At 48.4% G+C, this 15,639-nt stretch overlaps 1 protein-coding gene across 2 annotated transcripts in view; it reads right to left on the reverse strand.

Annotated features, from left to right (window-relative positions):
• Window positions 1-12,798: 12,798 nt before the first annotated feature.
• Window positions 12,799-15,639, reverse strand: part of DAPK2 (death associated protein kinase 2) — a 191,919-nt gene continuing 189,078 nt past the window's right edge. For both annotated transcript variants that reach the window (XM_063926550.1, XM_063926549.1), the window contains 2 exons: window positions 14,629-14,674; window positions 12,799-14,186 (listed from right to left, as the gene is read on the reverse strand). In XM_063926550.1, coding sequence (XP_063782620.1) covers window positions 13,542-14,186; window positions 14,629-14,674 — 691 coding nt within the window. In that variant the 3' untranslated portion in view covers window positions 12,799-13,541. The remainder of the gene's footprint in view (window positions 14,187-14,628; window positions 14,675-15,639) is intronic.

Below are 15,639 nucleotides of genomic sequence, written 5' to 3' on the forward strand. Positions count from 1 at the left end.
TGCTGCAAAGGATTTGTCTTCCCAGGAAGACTCCATACCATGTAATCAGGATTGCACTGTTGTAGCGCAGATCCCTGCTAGAGAGCCGGAATGGTTAGCCTCTTTGAGGGGGACTATTTCTCAGATTTCTGATAGGGTTGCTAGGACTGACCATGCCACTCAGGTCCTACAATCCTCTATGGTTGTATGGTCTGATACTGCTTTCTCGGGGTCCCCTGCGGTACATTCTCAGAAACGTGCACTTGCAATACTTATGCAGGATGACACGGACACTGATTCTGACTCTGCAGACGGTGGCGGGGATGTGTCTAGGGGGACAGCATCACTTGCTAAGGGGGTGCAGTTGATGATCGAAGCTCTACGGGATTGTCACGATCCGGGTATCTGGACGCCATTTCTTACCCATCAGATGCCTCCTAAGGCTGGCTCAGCGCTCCAGGACCGGATTCCATCTGTTATCCTGATGTGTACATTCCTGTATCCTCTCCTGTCACTCTGGGACGCTGTCACAGTAAACGCCATATTACACCTGGCATGGCGTTTCCCGCGGCCTCCGCCGCCGTCCCTGAACTTCTGCATGCAGAGTGTCTGAGTGGCGATTACGTCAGCCGCGGCCTCCGCTGTGTCCGCGTGGTTGGATGTGCATCTGTCAGCCTGGCGCCTCCTGTCTCCGGTGGCCGGCGCCGCCATTACTGTTTTCATTACCACATGGATTACAAACCAAACTTCCCTCCAAGTGTCTGCATGGGCGCAGCCATCTTGGATTCTGTCAGCTGATCATTTCCACCAATCTGTTCTCAGTATTGATAATCTGCATAATTGCCTAGCCAATCCCTTCCTTGCTGCAGGTATAAATACACTGTGCCTGAGCAAGGAAGGCGTCAGTGCTTTGGTTGTCAAACCTAGTTCCTGTTTGTCTCTCTCCTGTGATTGTCTTCCAGGTTCCAGCTCCTGTCTCAAGACTTCCACCATAGAGACCCGCACCAGCATTCCACCTGCGGTGTAGCCTGACTCTCCAATCCATTGTGGATTCATCTGTTTCCAGCTACAACATTACCTGCTTCCAGCTCAGCTTCCAGCAGAGTACAGCTTCCCTTAAAGGGCCGGTGTCCTTTCTACACTTTACCACTCTCCACCGGTATTATTATTTCTCCGCTCTCAAGTTCTACATTTCAGTTCATATTTCATCGCTCCCAAGTTCATTTATTATTTAACTGGTTCCAGCCAGTATCCACTCCGTGCTAACAACAGTCTGGTTCCAGCCAGTATCCACAGCAGCTGTTTTATCTTCAGCAACCCAGCTTTTCCTGGAACACCAGCTGGCACAATCCTGGGTTATCTCCATTGCTACAGTCGGGCCTGGTAAGGACTTTCCATCTAGAAGATCATAAGAACTATCTCACACTACCAGTGCCCTGTGGCTCCTGCCATCCTGTAGTACCCAGGAACTGTATTTATTCTTTGCTGACTTTTACGTTTTCTTTTACTGCTGCTGTGTTGCGGAGTTGTCATAATAAACATCATTGACTTTTATCCAAGTTGTCGTGGTCACGCCTTCGGGCAGTTATTATTCATGTTACTTACATGTCCAGGGGTCTGATACAACCTCCCAGGTTCCGGTACATCTCAGCCCCTACAACTGAGGCTGCCTCCCGTCAGCTCAGGCCCTCAGTTGTGACAGTAAGCACTGACCTAATGAATCCAGCCGGAGACCAGGATCAAGCGGCCAGGCCGATGCAAGAACTGGCAGCCCGACTAGAACATCAGGAGGCTGCACAGGGCCACATCATCCGCTGTCTCCAGGATCTCTCTACTCGGCTGGATGGGATTCAGACAACTCTCCGTGGATCAGGCGCGTCTGGTGCGTCAACCACAGTGACTCCAGCTATAACCCCACCCACCTTACCCATTTCTGCTCCACGTCTTCATCTTCCAACGCCAGCAAAATTTGACGGATCTCCAAGATTCTGCAGGGGATTTCTCAACCAGTGTGAGATTCAGTTTGAGCTACAACCTGGCAATTTTCCCAGTGACCGTACAAAAATTGCCTACATTATTTCTCTTCTCAATGGCTCAGCCCTTGATTGGGCATCACCGTTATGGGAGAGGTCCGACACCCTGCTATCTTCCTACACTGCCTTCGTGTCAACATTCAGGCGCATCTTCGACGAGCCAGGCCGGGTAACCTCAGCTTCATCCGAGATTCTCCGTTTACGCCAGGGGTCACGTACTGTAGGACAATATCTGATACAGTTCCAGATCCTGGCATCCGAACTGGCATGGAACGACGAGGCCCTGTATGCTGCATTCTGGCATGGCTTATCTGAGCGTATTAAAGATGAGTTAGCTACCAGAGACTTACCTTCTAAGTTAGATGAGCTAATCTCACTCTGCACGAAAGTTGATTTACATTTCAGAGAGAGAGCAACTGAGCGTGGAAGATCATCTGCTCCAAAATCTTCTGCTCCTCCTCCTCGTCAACTGTCACCATCTAAAGATGAGCCCATGCAACTTGGCCGTTCCCGTTTAACTCCTGCTGAGCGCCGAAGACGTCTCTCCGAGTTTCTCTGTCTCTATTGTGCAGCTCCGTCTCACACCATTAATGCCTGTCCCAAACGTCCGGGAAACTCCAAATCCTAGCTCGCCAAGGAGAGGGCCGGCTAGGAGTAATGATCTCCTCTCCATCTCCTCAAGATTGTAATCTCCCAGTCTCGCTTCAAGTTGCTCAACGTTATCGGAACGTCATTGCCCTCCTTGATTCCGGAGCGGCTGGGAACTTTATTACCGAAGCCTATGTTAAACGGTGGTCCCTACCCACCGAGAGACTTCCTTCGTCCATTTCTTTAACTGCCGTGGATGGCAGCAAAATTTTTGATGCAGTTATTTCTTTAAGGACTCTACCAGTTCGTCTGAGAGTGGGAGTTCTTCATTCCGAACTTATTTCTTTTTTAGTGATTCCAAGAGCCACACATCCTGTGGTCCTGGGCCTTCCATGGCTCCGTCTTCACAATCCTACAATTGATTGGACGACTACGCAAATCCTGGCATGGGGTTCCTCCTGTGCTGAGACATGTTTGTTTAAAGTATTGCCTGTCTGTTCTTCCTCCCCCAGGTCGTCTGATGTTCCACCTCCTCCATATCAAGATTTCACGGATGTGTTCAGTAAAGCTTCTGCTGATATCCTTCCTCCTCATAGAGAATGGGACTGTCCGATTGATCTCGTTCCAGGGAAGGTTCCACCTCGAGGCCGAACTTATCCGTTGTCTCTGCCTGAGACGCATTCTATGGAGGAATATATTAAAGAGAACCTAGCAAAGGGGTTCATTCGACCTTCTTCTTCTCCAGCCGGCGCAGGCTTCTTTTTTGTAAAAAAGAAAGATGGTGGTCTGCGGCCGTGCATCGACTACAGAGGTTTGAACGACATTACCATCAAGAACCGTTATCCTTTACCCCTGATTACTGAGCTCTTTGACAGAGTTAGCGGAGCTACCATCTTTACAAAGCTGGACTTGCGAGGAGCATACAATCTCATCCGGATCCGTGAGGGTGACGAGTGGAAGACCGCCTTTAACACCCGTGACGGACATTATGAGTACCTCGTCATGCCCTTCGGATAGAGCAATGCTCCAGCTGTCTTCCAGCATTTTGTCAATGAGATCTTCAGAGACATTTTATACCGTCATGTCGTGGTCTATCTAGACGATATCCTCATTTTTGCCAACGATTTAGAGGAACATCGTTTTTGGGTTAAAGAGGTTCTGTCCCGTCTCCGTGTCAATCATCTCTATTGCAAATTAGAAAAATGCGTCTTTGAAGTCAAGTCCATTCCGTTTCTAGGGTACATTGTGTCCGGTTCCGGACTAGAGATGGATCCTGAGAAACTACAAGCAATCCAAAATTGGCCGGTACCCTTAACCCTCAAAGGGGTCCAGAGGTTCTTAGGGTTCGCCAACTATTACCGAAAGTTTATACGAGACTTTTCCACCATTGTGGCGCCTATTACTGCTTTCACTAAGAAGGGTGCTAACCCGTCCAAGTGGTCTGAAGAAGCCATGCAAGCATTTCATCTTTTAAAACAAAGGTTCATCTCTGCGCCTGTTCTGAAACAGCCTGACATCGACTCTCCTTTCATCTTAGAGGTGGATGCCTCCTCCGTTGGAGTAGGAGCGGTGTTATCTCAGAGGGCTAAAGATGGCCATTTACACCCTTGCAGTTTCTTCTCCCGGAAGTTCTCCCCAGCTGAGCGCAACTATGCCATTGGCGACCAGGAGTTGCTAGCCATCAAGCTCGCTCTAGAAGAGTGGAGGTATCTGTTGGAGGGAGCTTCTCATTCAATCACCATACTTACAGACCACAAGAACCTTTTATACCTGAAGGGCGCACAATGTCTCAACCCTCGTCAGGCCAGATGGGCACTTTTCTTTTCCAGGTTCGACTTTAAACTCCAGTTCTGTCCGGGCTCTCAGAATCGCAAGGCCGATGCCATTTCCCGCTCATGGGAGCAAGAAAATGAGTCAGAGTCTTCAGACAAGCATCCTATTATAAATCCGTTGGCATTCTCCACGGTAGGGATGGACTCTACGCCCCCATCAGGGAAAAGTTTTGTGAAGCCGATGCTAAGGAAGAAGCTCATGCATTGGGCCCATGCTTCCCGTTTTGCCGGACATACAGGTATCCAAAAAACCCTGGAGTTTATCTCTAGGTCCTATTGGTGGCCAACTCTGAAAAAGGACGTCTTGGAGTTTATTGCATCTTGCCCAAAGTGTGCCCAACATAAAGTATCCCGCCAGTCGCCTGCGGGGCAACTGGTTCCACTATCCGTTCCCCGTCGACCATGGACCCACTTGTCGATGGATTTCATTACAGACTTACCCATGTGCAACAAGTTCAATACCATCTGGGTGGTAGTTGACCGGTTCACCAAGATGGCACACTTCATTCCTCTCACCGGTCTTCCGTCAGCTTCCAAGTTGGCTCAAGTATTCATACAAGAGATCTTCCGACTCCACGGTCTTCCTGAAGAAATTATCTCAGATCGAGGAGTTCAATTCACAGCCAAATTCTGGCGAAGTTTATGTCAAGTCCTCCAAGTCAAGCTAAAGTTTTCCACGGCTTACCATCCTCAGACCAATGGTCAAACCGAGAGGGTGAATCAGGACTTGGAGGCCTTCCTCCGCATCTATGTGTCCTCCTCTCAAGATGACTGGGTTCAATTACTTCCCTGGGCCGAGTTCTGTCATAACAACCAGTATCATTCTTCATCTGCTTCAACACCATTCTTCACTAACTTTGGATTCCACCCTAAAGTCCCTGAGTTCCAACCGCTTCCAGCAACTTCTGTTCCCGCAGTGGATATCACCTTGCATCAGTTTGCCAATATCTGGAAGAGCGTACGATCAGCTCTGCTCAAGGCATCGTTCAGGTACAAGAAGTTTGCGGATAAGAAGCGTCGAGCAGTTCCTGCTCTCAAGGTGGGTGATCGGGTATGGTTATCCACGAAGAATTTGAGGTTAAGAGTTCCCAGTATGAAGTTTGCACCTCGCTATATCGGTCCTTTCAAGATTGAACAAGTCATCAATCCTGTTGCTTACAGACTCCAGTTGCCTCCCTTCTTAAAAATACCCAGGACATTCCATGTTTCCCTGTTGAAACCGCTGATCTTGAATCGGTTTCATTCCTCACTTCCTCCAACTCCGAAAGTCCAAACTCAACGAGGCGTTGAGTATGAAGTGGCCAAGATCCTGGACTCACGTCACCGTTACGGTCAACTACAATATCTTATTGACTGGAAAGGTTATGGTCCTGAGGAACGTTCATGGACCAATGCTTCTGATGTCCATGCTCCTGCCTTGGTCCGGAGATTCCATTCCAAGTTTCCTCAAAAGCCAAAGAAGTGTCCTGGGGCCACTCCTAAAGGAGGGGGTGCTGTCACGATCCGGGTATCTGGACGCCATTTCTTACCCATCAGATGCCTCCTAAGGCTGGCTCAGCGCTCCAGGACCGGATTCCATCTGTTATCCTGATGTGTACATTCCTGTATCCTCTCCTGTCACTCTGGGACGCTGTCACAGTAAACGCCATATTACACCTGGCATGGCGTTTCCCGCGGCCTCCGCCGCCGTCCCTGAACTTCTGCATGCAGAGTGTCTGAGTGGCGATTACGTCAGCCGCGGCCTCCGCTGTGTCCGCGTGGTTGGATGTGCATCTGTCAGCCTGGCGCCTCCTGTCTCCGGTGGCCGGCGCCGCCATTACTGTTTTCATTACCACATGGATTACAAACCAAACTTCCCTCCAAGTGTCTGCATGGGCGCAGCCATCTTGGATTCTGTCAGCTGATCATTTCCACCAATCTGTTCTCAGTATTGATAATCTGCATAATTGCCTAGCCAATCCCTTCCTTGCTGCAGGTATAAATACACTGTGCCTGAGCAAGGAAGGCGTCAGTGCTTTGGTTGTCAAACCTAGTTCCTGTTTGTCTCTCTCCTGTGATTGTCTTCCAGGTTCCAGCTCCTGTCTCAAGACTTCAACCATAGAGACCCGCACCAGCATTCCACCTGCGGTGTAGCCTGACTCTCCAATCCATTGTGGATTCATCTGTTTCCAGCTACAACATTACCTGCTTCCAGCTCAGCTTCCAGCAGAGTACAGCTTCCCTTAAAGGGCCGGTGTCCTTTCTACACTTTACCACTCTCCACCGGTATTATTATTTCTCCGCTCTCAAGTTCTACATTTCAGTTCATATTTCATCGCTCCCAAGTTCATTTATTATTTAACTGGTTCCAGCCAGTATCCACTCCGTGCTAACAACAATCTGGTTCCAGCCAGTATCCACAGCAGCTGTTTTATCTTCAGCAACCCAGCTTTTCCTGGAACACCAGCTGGCACAATCCTGGGTTATCTCCATTGCTACAGTCGGGCCTGGTAAGGACTTTCCATCTAGAAGATCATAAGAACTATCTCACACTACCAGTGCCCTGTGGCTCCTGCCATCCTGTAGTACCCAGGAACTGTATTTATTCTTTGCTGACTTTTACGTTTTCTTTTACTGCTGCTGTGTTGCGGAGTTGTCATAATAAACATCATTGACTTTTATCCAAGTTGTCGTGGTCACGCCTTCGGGCAGTTATTATTCATGTTACTTACATGTCCAGGGGTCTGATACAACCTCCCAGGTTCCGGTACATCTCAGCCCCTACAACTGAGGCTGCCTCCCGTCAGCTCAGGCCCTCAGTTGTGACAGGGATGTTTTACACATTTCTGACACACCTCCTGAGCAGGTGGAGGAGGCCTTTTTTACAGATAATAAAAAGCCCCCCCTCCCCTTCCCGGCATCCAAAGAATTAAACGCTATATTTGAGAAAGCCTGGGAAACTCCGGAAAATACATTTCAGATTCCTAAGAGGGTCTTGGTTGCTTTTCCCTTCCCAGAGGAAGATAGAAAGAAATGGGAGTCCCTGCCGATTGCCGACACCTCTGTCTCCAGGTTGTCTAAACAGGTGGTGTTGCCAGTCCCGGGATCTACCGCGTTGAAGGACCCGGCAGATCGCAAGGTGGATGCTACCCTAAAATCCATTTACACGGCTTCCGGGGCTATATTACGGCCTACTATAGCCTGTGCTTGGATTGCTAAAGCTATTGCCAGGTGGTCAATCGCTCTGCAGGAAGAATCGACTACGATGGATAAATGTGACGATTTATTTTTACGCCATATTCAGGATTCTGCAGGTTTCCTGGTAGATTCCATGAAGGACCTGGGCTCCATGGCTGCGGGGATCTCCTCCATCTCCGTCTCGGCTCGCAGGGGTCTCTGGCTGCGCCAATGGTCTGCGGACGCGGAATCCAGGAAGTGTGTGGAGGGCCTACCCTATACAGGTCAGGCTCTCTTTGGGGAGGTGCTGGATGCGTGGATTGCCACGGCTACCGCGGACAAGTCTATTTTTCTCCCCTCAGCTGCACTGGCTACGAAGAAGCCTTTTACACCGGCCACGTCACAGTCCTTTCGGCCTGCGAGGTCTAGAAAGAACAAGCCTTCGAATAGCTTCTTCAGAGGTGGTCGTGCCAAGGGAGAGAAACCTGCTCCTGCAGGTTCCCAAGCCCAGAAGCATGCTTCTATTACCCCTAAGTCCTCCGCATGACGGTGGACAGCTAGGCCTGGAGGAAGGTCAGGTGGGAGCAAGACTCCGGCAGTTCAGCCATGTCTGGGTGTCGTCTGGCCTAGATCCCTGGGTACTGGATATAGTGTCCAGGGGGTACGGGCTGGAGTTTCAAGATCCCCCGCCTCACCGTTTCTTCAAGTCAGGCTTGCCAGCTCTGCTGGCGGACAGAACAATCTTTCTGGAGGCCATCAGAAAATTTATGGTGTCAGAGGTCATTGTTCCAGTTCCACCTCAACAGTGGAACAAGGGTTATTATTCGAACCTTTTTGTGGTACCAAAACCAGATGGTTCGGTACGGCCTATTCTAAACTCAAAGTCTTTGAACCCTTATCTCAGGGAGTTCAAATTCACATTCCCATTTGGTTGCCGCATCAGGCATATCTCAGGTTTGCACTGGTGGACGATCACCATCAGTTCCAGGCGCTGCCGTTTGGCCTCTCCACAGCACCAGGGATCTTCACCAAGGTGATAGCGGAGATGATGGTTGTCCTCCGCAAGCAGGGGGTGAACATAATTCCATATCCGGATGATATCCTGATCAAGGCGTCGTCCAGGGAGAGGTTGTTGCAATCCATCGCGCTCACGACGCAGCTGCTCAGGAAGCACGGTTGGATCCTTAACCTTCCAAAGTCTCATCTGGAGCCGACAAGGAGGCTGTCTTTCCTGGGAATGATCCTCGACACGGAAGTGCAGAGGGTTTATCTCCCGGTGGAGAAAGCATTGGTGATTCAAACAATGGTCCGGGATGTCTTAAAGCCTACCCGGGTATCGGTTCATCAATGCATCCGCCTTCTGGAGAAGATGGTTGCCGCCTACAAGGCTCTGCAGCACGGCAGGTTTCATGCTCAACCTTTTCAGCCCTTCTGCAAGCAGCACACCTTCTACAGGATCGGGCTGTTCAGGTGCAGTTGGACAACGTGACCACGGTGGCCCACATAAACCGACAAGGTGGAACGAAGAGCAGGGCTGCCATTTCAGAGGTGTCAAGAATCCTCCTCTGGGCAGAAAGAAACGCGGTGGCGATGTCAGCAATCTTCATTCCGGGAGTAGACAACTGGGAAGCAGACTTCCTCAGCCGCCACGATCTCCATCCGGGAAAGTGGGGCCTCCACCTGGAGGTGTTCGAGGAGGTAACCGGTTGGTGGGGAGTTCCTCACATAGACATGATGGCCTCCCACCTCAACAAGAAGCTGGGGAGGTACTGTTCCAGGTCAAGAGACCCACCGGCAGTGGCAGTAGACGCACTGGTAACACCGTGGGTGTTCAAGTCAGTGTATGTGTTCCCTCCACTTCCTCTGATACCAAAGGTTCTACGGCTGGTGAGAAGAACAAAGGTTCTGGCAATCCTCATTGCTCCGGACTGGCCAAGGAGGGCTTGGTACGCGGATCTGCTGGATCTTCTGTTAGAAGATCCAAGGCCCTTACCTCTTCGGGAGGATCTGCTACTGCAGGGGCCGTTCGCTTATCAAGACTTACCACGGCTACGTTTGACAGCATGGTGGTTGAACGCCAGATCTTAGCTCGGAAAAGTATCCCGAGTGAGGTAATACCTACCCTGATACAGGCTAGGAAGGGGGTAACGTATAAACATTACCATCGTATTTGGAAAAAATATGTTTCTTGGCGTGAATCCAAGAACTTTCCTGCGGTGGAGTTTCAACTTGGACGTTTGCTCCTTTTCCTGCAAGCAGGTGTGGATATGGGCCTGAGATTGGGCTCCATCAAGGTCCAAATCTCTGCTTTGTCCATCTTCATCCAAAAGCAATTGGCTGTCCTCCCTGAGGTTCAGACCTTTTTGAAAGGGGTTCTGCACATCCAGCATCCCTTTGTGGCGCCTACAGCTCCCTGGGATCTTGATGTGGTGCTGCAGTTCCTGCAATCTGCTTGGTTTGAGCCTCTGCTGGAGGCTGACATCAAGTTTCTCACGTGGAAGGCGGTCACTTTGTTGGCCTTGGCTTCTGCTCGACGCGTGTCGGAATTGGGGACTTTATCTTGTAAGAGTACCTATCTGATCTTCCATGAAGATAGGGCGGAACTTAGGACTCGTCCACAGTTCCTGCCTAAGGTTGTATCGGCTTTCCATATCAACCAGCCTATTGTGGTGCCAGTGGCTACTGACTCCTCAATTGCTTCAAAGGCCTTGGATGTTGTGAGGGCTTTGAAGATTTATGTGAAGAGGACAGCTCGTCATCGAAAGACTGACTCCTTGTTTGTCCTCTATGATCCCAAGAAAATTGGGTGTCCTGCTTCTAAGCAGTCGATTTCACGCTGGATCAGGTTCACCATCCAGCATGCATATTCTACGGCAGGATTGCCGTGTCCAAAATCTGTAAAGGCCCATTCTACTCGTAAAGTGGGCTCTTCCTGGGCGGCTGCCCGGGGTGTCTCAGCTGTACAACTTTGCCGAGCTGCTACTTGGTCTGGATCGAACACGTTTGCCAAGTTTTACAAGTTCGATACTTTGGCCTCTGATGACCTCAAGTTTGGTCAAGCAGTCTCGCAGGAGCCTCTGCGCTCTCCCTCCCATAATGGGAGCTTTGGTACATCCCCATGGTGCTAATATGGACCCCAGCATCCTCTAGGACGTAAGAGAAAATAGGATTTTAATTACCTACCGGTAAATCCTTTTCTCATAGTCCGTAGAGGATGCTGGGCGCCCGCCCTGCGCTTCGTTTTCCTGCATTGGTTTTTATAGTTCAGTACTGCCTGGTTCCTAGGTAAGTTCTGCATTATTTACTGTTTCAGTACTGTTTCAGCTGTTGCTGAGTTGTTCCGGCATGTTGGCCGGATTTGCCTGTTCTGTGAGTTGGTATGAATCTCGCCACTATCTGTGTATTTCCTTCTCTCTAAGTATGTTGTCTCCTCGGGCACAGTTTCTAGACTGAGTCTGGTAGGAGGGGCATAGAGGGAGGAGCCAGCCCACACTTTTAAACTCTTAAAAGTGCCAATGGCTCCCGGTGGACCCGTCTATACCCATGGTACTAATATGGACCCCAGCATCCTCTACGGACTACGAGAAAAGGATTTAACAGTAGGTAATTAAAATCCTATTTTCTGAGGTTGAAAAAAGACAATTTGTCCATCGAGTTCAACCTGTTAGTGGACTCCTACCCTGAACTATTTTTAAGGCTAATTTTAACTGTGGTGAGTGTTTAGCCGTAAACTAAAAAGCGGTGTGAATGACTTTCTTGGAAAACTTATTTGACTGCAGGACAGATGTCTCAAGAGCCACCCCGTCAAAGTGAGATGCACTAGATCTGGATGCAGGCAATCCAGGGTCATCCAGGGTCACCAGGATCATTGTGCCACTCTCCAGTTTGAACTTGCGAAGAACTCACAGAATTAACAAAACTGGAGGGAAGACATAAAGCAGATGAAAGCACACAGCACAGCCAGAGCAGAGGAAGCCTAAGCCTTGGTATCCCAGGTGCTGGAGCAGTATCTCGGTAGTTGGTGGTTGTGACGAGATGTCTATGTCTGGCAGACCACAATGGTTGACCAGCAATCGAAAGACAGGTGGATGCAGAGCCCACTCACCAGAATACACATCTTGGCGGCTTAGATAGACTTCCTTTCAATTCTGAACACCAGGACCAAGGATCTAACTGCCCTGACTAATACCTCCACATCCACCAAAGATAAGAATCCTCATGCACTGAGAAAGTATCCACCACTGAGGTGACTGAGACACTTGTGTCAGACTCAATCAGAATTATTTGCAGATAAGGTAGTAGAGCTCACCCACCTGGAAGGCCTACGCCTGGACATCCTATCCCTGTCCAGTAGCTGCACCAACCCCTGAGCTAACTGTGCATACAACTGCATCCATGGAGGCTCCTCAGAAGCAACCTGGATAGCCTGCGCCGGTGGATTGATAAATGCAGGTGCGCATGCCACTACACTGGCAGGGGAGGCTACACTGGAGCTGCAAGGTGGTCAACCAACTCAGACATTACCTGTGTCAACATGGAAGCCCAAGCCGGTTCCTGAGTGGATAGCGCAGCTGACGGAGTCTCCCACAACCTAGCCATGAAGCAACGGACACAGGGGCAAACATTGCCTGGTGAATTTACATTCCCCCTGTAGGTGGCGACTATTTGATCGCAGGACAGCAAAATTAGCAGCCCAGCGATCAGATTTGAATTAGGCTCATAGTTAGGGCCGTGGTGGGAATCGAACCCATGACCTCAGTGCTGTGAGGCAGTAATGCTAACCATCACACCATCCATACTGTTAACTTTGGTACAAGCGCGATCAGGTATGGGGGAGTTGCTAACAGGTGAAGCCTGCTCCCCCTCTTGTATGGACCCCAAGGCACTGTCTAACCATTCTAATCAGCGGTACCCCGTTCCAAACTGCCCAGGTGGTCTAGTGGACAGAACGTGCCCCCCCTGGAGCTGCCATAACCAGCACTGCCAGAGGTCTACCCACCAGCGGTGATAAGCCGCAGGGAATCACACTTACCTAACCCAAGTGTCCAGCTGCGCCTGCAAGTTTTTATCGCCGGGACGGGCATGGCCAGGCCCTCCCAGGCAGCCAGCTGCAGAAGTCATCGGCCTAGTCGCCGGTGTTGACTCCACCAGCGCTATAGGACTAATGAAAATGTAAACTATGTCAACTGTCACATTTCTCAGTCAATGACTAATTGTGATTAGTTTATTTCCCATTTACAAGTGTTTCCAAACAGACATGTTGCTATGTGCAATAGCGCAGAACATGATGCAGATATCATTGTACACACCAGGATGACACCAACTTACAGTATTTTTGTTGATGCCAAGGAAGGTACAATATAAAAGAGGTCTGATTTGATTGCATTATTTCTCCACTCTGTGTCTACTTTATTTTTATACTTTACAATCTCTGTAACTTTCACTGAACATGTATTTCCCATAGATGACATTTATTTTTGATAGTGCTTTTTTAAATTAGGAAATACAAATAAATCCAATCCAACAGTTAGATAGCATCAGCTGCAATAATAACAGGCAATTACCAAGATGTCAACAGTACATGGTGGCCACAAGGTGGCCAATTCTACCAATAAGATGACAGGACCAATGTTACATGTTGATTATATGCAGAGTAATTTAAACGCATTCCTTTTTGCCATGTGTGGGGTCTGAGTATGATTGCACATAGATGCTTATTATTGGAGAATGCTTTTTTGTGTGTCACATGTTATGCAATATCTAGTCAGTTGCCCAATATCTGTTGTGAGAATAAATCTTCATATATAAATATGTGTGTGTGTGTTTATGTAAATATATTATCTTTATGATGATATACGTAACATATCTTATTGTTCATTATAACAATATCTATGTATCAGTGTGTCTCGCATATGTCTACATGCATACATACAGTACACACTTATGTTGTCCACTATAACCTGGGGTCTGTGATTCGGAGGTTCAGACCTTCCAACAGGTCTTTACTGCATGACCCATTCAGAAGACTCATAAATGACTCACTCAAATCTCTGTTGAAAACATCACCAAAGTTTCCAAAATTGTAATCTGCACTTCCAGCATGGAACCCTTCAGCTAAGTCTTGGACACGCTTAAGATCCTCTGAAAGTTCTTTGCTCAGAAAGTCATATCGTGACTCGAGCTCTGTGTACCGCTCAGTGAGACTCCCAATGTTTGATTCTACCAAATGAATGTCATGGTGAAGATTCCTTTTCATGGATTCCACTTTACGGCACTCATATCGGAGCTGAGACAGATTGTGCCTGACATTCTCATTCTCTTCTTTATACCAGGTCTCCTTCTCATTGTAGATGGATATCAGAGCCTCTACATCCTCCTGTAGAGCATCATAGTTCACAGCCAATGAGCCAAGTACTCGTTCCGCACTTGATATATCCTCTACTACTTGGGCAAACCGCTCAAAATTAACATAGGTGTTATTGGGGGGCATGCTGGAATGAGACTTCATGGTATATTCTCTAAGCCTCTTAGCCTTTAGTTTCCTCATGGCTGTTCTTCTGGTATCATGAATTTTATTTTCCTCTTTGGACTGGAGCATCTTCAGGCAAAAGGAGACATAAGTACCAGGACAAGTCTGTAAACATTTCTGAACACTCGGGTGCACAAATTCATGCCATGGTAATGCCTGCTAAGGAATCCACAAACCTTTCCTTGGAGACACACTAGCCCATGCATTTTCACTGGAACTATTATGTCAGTGAGTAATCCACAACTTCTGGTAAGGGTGTAAGACGAATTATAGTTCCATAGACACACAACGCCGCACAGCAAACACAGTGATCAACTTTCATTAGTATGGATCAGTTGTTAGAACATAATCTGCAACATGTTTTATAGGACAGTTGAGCTCCCGATGTTTACATCATGAATTCTCAGCACACATGCATCTGTTATTAAATATAAACTCTACCCTGTAGCATAGTCATGACACTTAGATGTACATCACTCTCATGCAGGGATGCTTGGCTTGTTGTACTCACCGTGATCCATGGGTGGGAAAGAGCTTCCTGGATAGTGAGACGCTTTCTGAAGACAAGAGGGAAACAAATTAATATACTGTAGATTAATATGGCTAAACTGGGCAGTATGTTTGCAGAAAAAGTTTATTTAATGAAAGGGGTGTTTCTAAACTGGTAGAAGCTTGGACTTTTCATGTGACACACTTTCGCACACTCCGCTTCTTCCGATTTGTCCACTGCTCCACAAACCTAGACATACTTATAGTTTATAGTTATCTCCACAACGATATGTACTGGGCAGACTATCTGGATGCACCAGTGCAAAAACAAGCCATTTTGTGTTTCAAAGATAAAGCCATAAGTGAAGCCCAGTGACTAAGGCAGAGTGGAGAATTCATGGATATCTGGTCAGGGCACCTGAGTCCGTGGGACTGCTGTCCAGTTTTATATTTGATAACAAAATGTGGCATTCATTGCATATCCAGGGCCTGATTCAGAGCTGCATGCAATCCCCACACAATGCCGATGTTCATGCAGCCGATCCATATCTTGCAACTTCGTATGCGCAAAATTTTATGAAAACTCCTAGCGCGCATGTGTTACACAGAGCATATCCACAAAGGCACTGCTGCAATCAGGACTGACAGTGTCAGGAATGTTGAGGAAAAGTGATGAGCATTCCTGGGCAAGGCCTGGAAGGTGGTTAGTAAGCAAGCAAAAATGGTTCAAGTGGGCATGTTATGGCAGTCAATGTGCACAGCCGCAGCAATAGTTGGCCAAACGGACTAACCGCACCTGGTGATGGTTCAAGTTTTCATGGTGTGACCGATGGTGGCGTTTAAGAATGCACCAATTGGTATTATAGCGTGCACAGGCACTAAAAGGGGGTGTCTCAGTCCTTGCACATGTGGGCATATAGATGTACACAAAGGAAGGACATGTAGCGGCATTCGCCTAAAGTTGCAGACATGTGACTGGCAATAGATGCTGCTGCGTTCGCTTTTGTGTGTGACTCAGAATCAGGCCCCCAGT

This window comes from Pseudophryne corroboree, chromosome 6 (genome assembly GCF_028390025.1).
Source record: "Pseudophryne corroboree isolate aPseCor3 chromosome 6, aPseCor3.hap2, whole genome shotgun sequence".
In the NCBI taxonomy this organism is placed as follows: domain Eukaryota; kingdom Metazoa; phylum Chordata; class Amphibia; order Anura; family Myobatrachidae; genus Pseudophryne; species Pseudophryne corroboree.